Here is an 8,588-nt window from a genome sequence, read left to right on the forward strand (position 1 = left end):
GCTTCACGGACTCTGTCCTCTCCTGGTTCTCCTCTTACCTCTCTGGCCGATCATTCTCGGTCTCCTACGCTGGAGCCTCCTCCCCCTCCCATCCTTTAACTGTTGGAGTTCCTCAAGGGTCAGTTCTTGGCCCTCTTCTGTTCTCCATTTACACTCACTCCCTCGGTGAACTCATCCGCTCTCACGGCTTTGATTACCATCTCTACGCAGATGACACGCAGATCTACATCTCCGCCCCTGTCCTCTCCCCCTCCCTTCAGGCTCGCATTTCCTCCTGCCTCCGGGACGTCTCCACCTGGATGTCGGCCCGCCACCTAAAACTCAACATGAGCAAGACTGAGCTCCTCATCTTCCCTCCCAAACCCGGTCCGCTCCCAGACTTCTCTATCACCGTGGATGGCACGACCATCCTTCCCGTCCCGCAGGCCCGCAATCTCGGTGTCATCCTTGACTCGTCCCTCTCGTTCACCCCACGCATCCTATCCGTTACCGAGACCTGCCGGTTTCACCTCTACAATATCGCCAAGATCCACCCTTTCCTCTCCACCCAAACGGCTACCTTACTATTACGGGCTCTCGTTATATCCCAGCTAGACTACTGTGTCAGCCTTCTCTCTGACCTCCCTTCCCCCTCTCTCGCCCCGCTCCGGTCTATTCTTCACTCCGCTGCCCGGCTCATCTTCCTGCAGAAACGATCTGGGCATGTCACTCCCCTCCTTAAACAACTCCAGTGGTTGCCTATCGACCTCCGCTCCAAACAAAAACTCCTCACTCTAGGCTTCAAGGCTCTCCATCACCTTGCCCCTTCCTACCTCTCCTCCCTTCTCTCTTTCTACCGCCCACCCCGCACGCTCCGCTCCTCTGCCGCCCACCTCCTCACCGTCCCTCGGTCTCGCCTATCCCGCCGTCGACCCCTGGGTCACGTCCTGCCGCGGTCCTGGAACGCCCTCCCTCCTCACCTCCGCCAAACTGATTCTCTTTCCCTCTTCAAAACCTTACTTAAAAATCACCTCCTCCAAGAGGCGTTCCCAGACTGAGCTCCTCTTCCCCCTCTACTCCCTCTGCCATCCCCCCTTTACCTCTCCGCAGCTAAAGCCTCATTTTCCCCTTTTCCCTCTGCTCCTCCACCTCTCCCTTCCCATCCCCACAGCACTGTACTCGTCCGCTCAACTGTATATATTTTCGTTACCCTATTTATTTTGTTAATGAATTGTACATCGCTTTGATTCTATTTAGTCGCCATTGTTTTTATGAGATGTTCTTCCCCTTGACGCTGTTTAGTGCCATTGTTCTTGTCTGTCCGTCTCCCCCGATTAGACTGTAAGCCCGTCAAACGGCAGGGACTGTCTCTATCTGTTGCCGACTTGTTCATCCCAAGCGCTTAGTTCAGTGCTCTGCACATAGTAAGCGCTCAATAAATACTATTGAATGAATGAATGAATGAATGAAGTCTATTTTTCCATGTTCCTCCTGGGTCTCAAAGCAAAGCCCACGGATCTGATCATCATCCACCTGGCCCTGGTCCACATCATGATGTTACTCCCCGGGGGAATCATCACAGCAGCTGAGATGTTCGGGCTGCAGCTCATCCACAGCGATTTTGGGTGTGCGATTCTCTCCTATCTGATTCGCGTTAGCCGTGGCCTCTCCATCTGCACCACCTGCTTGCTCAGCGTGGTTCAGGCCATCACCATCAGTCCCAGCAATTCCCACCTATTCCAGCTCAAAGTTAGCATCCCACAGCTCATCTTCCCCGGGTCAGTCATCTTGTGGATCCCCAACCTGCTGATAAGCACCAACCTTCTCTTCCAATTAGTCATTTCCCACAATGTCACCAGCATTCATGCCAATTGTTTGATTGTGCCCATCAACACTTTCCTCCAGAGCCTGATTCTCAGCCTCATGACTCTCTGTGATGTCCTTTCTATGGGGCTTATGAGCTGCTCCAGCGGTCACATGGTCCTTCTGCTCCTCCAACATCACCGCCAAGTCCAACATCTCCACAGCTTCCGCCTCTCCTCTGAGAACTCCCCAGAGAGACGAGCCACCCAAACTATCACGTTGCTGGTTATCGGCTTTGTATCCTTTTATTTTGGAGATTTCATCCTCTCCATGTTTCTAGGGACAACCATGAAGAATGATGCCTCCCTTTCTATTGCTAACACATTTGTGGTCAATGGCTATGCCACTCTCAGCCCTTTTGTGCTGCTCACCTGTGACACAAGAATCATCAAGTCCCTAAGGTAAATTTTTCAGGTAAAAGTCCACATAGACTCTGATGCTCCCTGCAAACCCTCTTCTTCACACCAGGAACATTTGTGAAGCTCCTGCCTGAATGTGGAAGACTCTGAAAGACACAGGTACCCCTCAAAGATGACCTGGATGTCCATCCATCTCCACATCAAACAAAAAACTCCTCACTATTGGCTTTAAAGCACTCACTTGCCTTGCCCCCTCCTACCTCACCTCACTACACTTCTACTCATCCCAGTGCACACACTTTGCTCCCCTAATGTTAACCTTCTCACTGCACCTCGTTCTCATCTATCTCACTACCGACCTCTCACCTGTATCCTGCCTCTGGCCTGGAACACTCTCCCTCCTCATATCCAACAGGCTACTCTCCCCACCTTCAAAGCCTTATTGAAGGCACATCTCTTCCAAGAGACCTTCCCTGACTAAGCCCTCCTTTCCTCTTGTCCCAATCCCTTCGTGTCATCCTGACTTCCTCCTTTTATTCATCCCCCCTTCCAATCCCAAAGCACTTATGTTCATATCTGTAATTTATTTATATTAATGTTTTTCTCCTCCTCGGGACTGTAAGCTCACTGTGGGCAGGGAATGTGTCTGTTTATTGTTGTATTGTACTCTCTGTAGTGCTTAATAGAGTGTTCTGCACACAATAAGCATTCAATAAATATGATTGACTGACTGATCTGGATTTCACTGAGGGAGATGTATTGAAGTACTGAGAAAGTGATTCTCCTGAATTCAGTCCTTCCATTCACTCTAGCATCTCCCAGAATACTACTAAATCTCTCTGTCGCCACTGTTTTTTAGCCCTCTGTGCATCTATTTCTGTCTACACAGTTCAGTATCAACTAAATTCAAGTGGGACCTATGAAAGCCATCAGATTTTCACCTTCTCAGTCTCCCATTTCCCCAGCTCACATGGCTTTAACTAACACCTTTATGTGGAAGACTCCCAAATCTATTTCTCCAAACCTGACCTCTCACAGAATTTCCAAACCTAATTTTCCTCCTGCCCCTGTGACATAAGTACAGGGCTGTCCCACCAACCACACAAACTCAAATGGGAACTTCTCATCTTCCTACCTAAAATCCTTATTTATCTTGATAACACCCACACCATCCCTGTCCCAGGAAGTCACAATTCTGGCATCATCCTAGATGCTTCCCTGTCTTTCAGCCTTCACAGTCTTCAGCTAAAGCTTGTTGATTCTTTCTCCATAACATTTCCCAAATCTATCTCTTGCTCTCGACCTAAACACTATCACCCTGGTCTAACTCCTATCATATCATGATGAGAGTACTGTGCCAGTTTACTCGTCAATATCACTGGCTACAGCCTCTTCCCCCTTCAGTTCTGACATAGATAATCTTCCTACAGTAAAGGTTAGCACACGTGCTGCATTCCTATAAACTTGTAATGACTGCCTTCTCCCTCCTTATGTAGCAAAAACTCTTTATCACTAGCTTCAAAACTCTCCACCAGCTTTCTCCAGTTAACCTATCTGCTCTCTTCACCTGCTACTTCCTCAACCCACAATCCTCACTCTTTTATCAGGCAATCTACAGATTCATATAGACATATAAGACTCAGACGCACATACACGCAGGTACGTAGAAAATCAGGGTTGCCTAGTGGAAGGAATATAAGTGGTAGGGGGTCCTGGGTTGTAATTTCAGCTTCTCCACTTACCCACTCTGTGACATTGGGCAAATAACTTAACCTCTCTGCCTCAGTTTCTTCATTTGTTAAACTGGAAATCAATATCTGTTCTTCCTTCCCCCTTAAACTTTGAGCCTTTTAGGTATATACCCCAGGGCTTAGTAAAGGGTTTGGTTCATATTAAGTGCTTAATGATTATTATTATTATCATCACCATCATCATTATTATTGTTACCATTGTTATTGTAAAGGTTTTACATATAAAAGGGAAAGTTCTATACATTTGGGACCAAATAAATGGAGCCTCTTGGAACAGAGGGTTTTTGGAAGCTCTGCTCAATATCATTTCTACCTCATCACCTTGACCTCTGATCTTCATACACACTGATTGTCAGGAGGGTAACATGTCCAACACAGTGGCACAGATTGGATTGTATAAAATATCACTGATCTTTTCTGATTCGTCTTCTCAGCTGATTAACTGCAGAACAAAGAGGCAAAAACATTAGCCTCTGGATAGGGCTTACATAGCGTGTGAATTGTAGAAAGAGTCCTTTTCTTTTTTATTCTCATTCACTCCAGTTTTTAATATTCACCTGAGACTTTTCGGGGTTTGGGGAGGAAAAATAATCCCATTGGCACCTTGCTTGAAATAGGCAGATGACTGATCAATCAATCAATCAATCAGTCAAGCATAATTACTAAGAGCTTACCTTGTGCAAAGCACTGAAATAAGCACTCCAGAATGTGCGTTAAAACAGAGTTGGTACACACATTCCCTACCAACAATGATCTTATATTCTCGAGGAGATAGATATTAATATAAATAAATTAAATATGTAAAAAAGTGTTGTGAGGCCGATGGAGGAGTGAATAAAGAATGAAAGTGCAAGAGTGTCACAGAAGGAAGTGGGAGAAGAGGAAATGAAAGCTTAGTCAGGGAAGTCTTTTATTTTTTCAGTGGTATTTGTAAAGACCTTACTATGTGCCAGGTACAGTAAGAAGCACAGGGGTAGATACAAGTTAACCAGGTTGGATATTGTATTATTGAATTCCCCCAAGTATTTAGTACTGTGTTCCGCTCACAATAACTGCTCAATTAATACCACTGATTAATTGATTAACAATGGGTAGTTTAATAAAATCTCCTGTCCTATCAGCCCTTTTATAAATTTCTTTATCCTGGCATCTTGGAAAGAGTCTGTGCCCAAACTCCACGTCCCTCTACCAAACTTTTTTGTTGATTGTATTTGTTAAGCACTTTCTATTTGCGAGGCACGGTATTAGGATATTGGGGTAGATACAAGCTAACCAGGTTGAACACAGTCCGTGTCCCACTTTAGGCCTATGGTTTTAATCCCCAATTTACAGATGTTACTGAGGCACACAGAAGTTAAGTGACTTGCCCAAGTTCACAGAACAGACAAGTGGCAGAGCTGGAATTAAAACCCAGGTTCTTCTGACTCCCATATCCATGCTAACTAGACCTGAAGGTAGATTTAAGAGTCACCTGTAGAGAGGTGGTAGTTGAAGCCAGAGAATGGATGAATTCCCCAGTAGAGGTAATGTAAATTGAGAATTAAAGGAAGATTCTTATAAGTGGCAGTGTGATCTAGTGGAAAATCATGGGCCTGGGAGTCAGAACCCCTGGGTTCTAATCCTGGCTCCACCATTCATTCATTCAATAGTATTTATTGAGTGCTTACTATGTGCAGAGCACTGTACTAAGCACTTGGAATGTACAATTCGGCAACAGGTAGAGACAATCCCTGCCCATTGACAGGCTTACAGTCTAATCACAGGTTTACAGTCTAATCCACCACTTGCCTGTTGTGTAAATTTGGACAGTAATTTAACATAGTTAAACACAATGTCAAATTTAGCGTGTCCAAAACAGAACTTCTTACCTTCTCACCCAAACCCTGCTCTCCCTCTGATTTTCCCTTCAGTGTAGACAGCACTTTCCTGTCTCACAAGCCCGTAACCTTGGGTTTATCCTTGACTTCTCTCTCTCATGAACAATAATAATAATAATAATGGTATTTGTTAAGCATTTACTATGTGCCAAGCACTAAGTGCTGGGGTAGATATAAGGTTATTCGGTTGTCCCACATGGGACTCATAGTCTCAATCCCCATTTTACAGATGAGGCACAGAGAAGTTAAGTGACTTGCCCAAAGTTACACAGCTGACAGCATCCTACCACTGTCTTGGAATGCCCTCCCTCCTCACCTCTGCCTAACTCTCTTTCCCTCTTCAAAGCCCTTCTGAGAGGTCATCTCCTCAAAGAGGACTTCCGAGACTGAGCTACCCCCATTTCTCTCTGCTCCCCTTCAGCCCTCTGCTCCTCCCCCCTCCTTTCCCCTCCCCTCAGCACTGTGCTCATTTGTATATATTTTTATTACCCTATTTATTTTGTTAATGAGGTGTACAACCCTTTGATTCTATTTATCGTGATAATGTTCTCTTGTTTTTGTTTCGTTCTGTTTTACTCTGCCGTCTGCCTCCCCCGATTAGACTGTGAGCCCATCATTGGGCAGGGATTGTCTCTATCTGTTCCCGAATTGTACATTCCAAGCACTTAGTACAGTGTTCTGCACATAGTAAGCGCTCAATAAATACTATTGAATGAATGAATGACAAGTAGCAGAGCTGGGATTAGAACCCACGACCCTCTAACTCCCAAGCCCATTCTCTTTCCATTAAGCCATGCTGCTTCTCTGGGTTGGGTTGGGATGTACATAGTCCCTGTCCCACATGGGACTTGCAGTCTTAATCCCCATTTTACAGATTCAACCTACATAATCAATCGGTCACTAAATCCTGTTGATTCCACCTTCACAACATTGCTAAGATCTGCCCTTTCCTCTCTATCAAACTGCTACCACGTCAATCCAAGCACTTAACCTAACCCGCCTTGATTATCTACCTCCTTGCTGACCTCCCAGCCTCCTGTCTCCCCACTCCAGTCCATACTTCAATCTGCTGCCCAGATCATTTTTCTACAGAAACATTCAGTCCATACTTCCCCCTACTCCTCAAGGACCTCCAGTGGTTGCCCATCCACCTCCACATCGGATAGAAGTAGGAGTAGGTCGCTCTCCTATTATGACCCTGCCCACACACTTCACTTGTCTAATGCCAACCTACTCACTTTATCTCTATCTCATCTATCTCAACACTGACCTCTCGCCCACATCTTGCCTTTGGCCTGGAATGCCCTCCCTCTTCATATCCTACAGACAATTATTCTCCCTAGCTTCAAAGCCTATTGAAGGCACATCTCCTCTAAGAGGCTTTTTCCGACTGAGTCCTCATTTCCTCTTCTCTCACTTCCCTCAGTATCACCTTTGCACTTGGATTTGCTCCCTTTATTCACCCCTCCCTCAGCCCTACAGCACTTATGTACATCTCTGTAATTTATTTATTTATATTCACATCTGTCTCCCCACCTAGACCGTAAGGCCGCTGTGGACAGGGAACTTGTCTACCGGCTCTGTTATGTTGTATTTTCCCAAGCCCTTAGTAAAGTGCAGTAAACACTCAATAAACATGATTGATTGATTGACCAATTATCAGCTCAGTGCCTCAGTTTCCTCATCTGTAATATGGGGATTCAATACCTCTTCTCCCTTCTATTTACACTGGGAGCCCCATATGTGAGGACTCTCTGTAGTGACGTGGTAGGAGTTTGGAGGGAGGATTTTAGTTATGTTGTGAAGATGGGACTGACAGGATTTGGTGATGGATTGACTATATGGGTTGAATGAGAGAGAGGAGTTAAGGATAACCCCAAGGTTTGAGGCTTGTGAGACAGGTAGGATGGTGATGCCATCTACAGTGATGGGAAAGTGACAGGGAGGACAGGGTTTTGGTAGGAAGATAAGGAGTTCTGTTTTGGACATCTTAAACTTGAGGTGACATGAGGTAAAGTGTCAAGGCTCTCCATCCCAAGGCATCCTTAAGAAAATAATAGGCTCTTTGGTTATTTCATTATCCTCCTTTCCAGAAGTAGGGAGTTGGCCCTGATGATCTTTGCAAGTCCCTTCTAAAGGTTCTACAGGATTCTGGAATTTGAAGACTTTCTCCAAACGCAGTTTGACCTTGAAGAGATTTTTCTTTCCCCCAGTTCATAATTATTTTGAAAAAGCGGCCACACAAATCTGTTGCCTTCCTTCATGTATTTTTTTTCCAGGGCGCTGCATCCCTCCCATTTTAGATCTCCCCGCCACCCCGCTCTCCTGTCCTCTCTGCTGCTTCTAAACTGTAAGCTCCTCAAGGGCACGTAACGTGTCCACCAACTTCCTTGTATTGTACTCTCCCGAATGCTTAGACAAGTGCTCTGCGCACAGTAAGCGCTCAAGAAATACCACTGATGGATCGATTGATTGCTTCTGACCCAGAGAAAGGGGCACCCCTGGAGCATTTGCATACCAAAATGTGTGGCGTTTGGGACAGCGGTCTAATCATCGATGAATGGACTGAAAAGGGAATTCATCTGTGGTCTACCTGACCGGCTTCGGTTTGTGTCCCCCTGGGGCGTGACCATTCCTCCCAGAGAAGGGGATTGAGAGATGCTGACATTGCCCACTGTGACCTACCTGGCTGTGTAGCCTGGCTTGCTTCCCTTCAAAGAGACTAAGTATTTTGCATTTTATTAAATGTTTCCATGGAA

At 45.7% G+C, this 8,588-nt stretch overlaps 1 protein-coding gene across 1 annotated transcript; it reads left to right on the top strand.

Annotated features, from left to right (window-relative positions):
- Positions 1-1,461: 1,461 nt before the first annotated feature.
- On the top strand, positions 1,462-3,124 carry LOC114805746 (vomeronasal type-1 receptor 100-like). Its single transcript, XM_029047678.1, has 2 exons — positions 1,462-2,243; positions 3,091-3,124. The coding sequence occupies exons 1-2, from the start codon at positions 1,462-1,464 to the stop codon at positions 3,122-3,124; spliced, it is 816 nt and encodes a 271-aa protein (XP_028903511.1).
- The last annotated feature ends 5,464 nt before the right edge of the window (positions 3,125-8,588 follow it).

This window comes from Ornithorhynchus anatinus, chromosome 19 (genome assembly GCF_004115215.2).
Source record: "Ornithorhynchus anatinus isolate Pmale09 chromosome 19, mOrnAna1.pri.v4, whole genome shotgun sequence".
NCBI classification, from domain to species: Eukaryota; Metazoa; Chordata; class Mammalia; order Monotremata; family Ornithorhynchidae; genus Ornithorhynchus; species Ornithorhynchus anatinus.

Bases quoted from the DNA above. Each gene is read 5' to 3' on its own strand.
- LOC114805746 (XM_029047678.1), top strand. From the start codon at position 1,462: ATGTTCCTCCTGGGTCTCAAAGCAAAGCCCACGGATCTGATCATCATC. The intron at 2,244-3,090 runs GTAAATTTTTCA...CTGTCTACACAG, and splicing joins AGAATCATCAAGTCCCTAAG to TTCAGTATCAACTAAATTCA.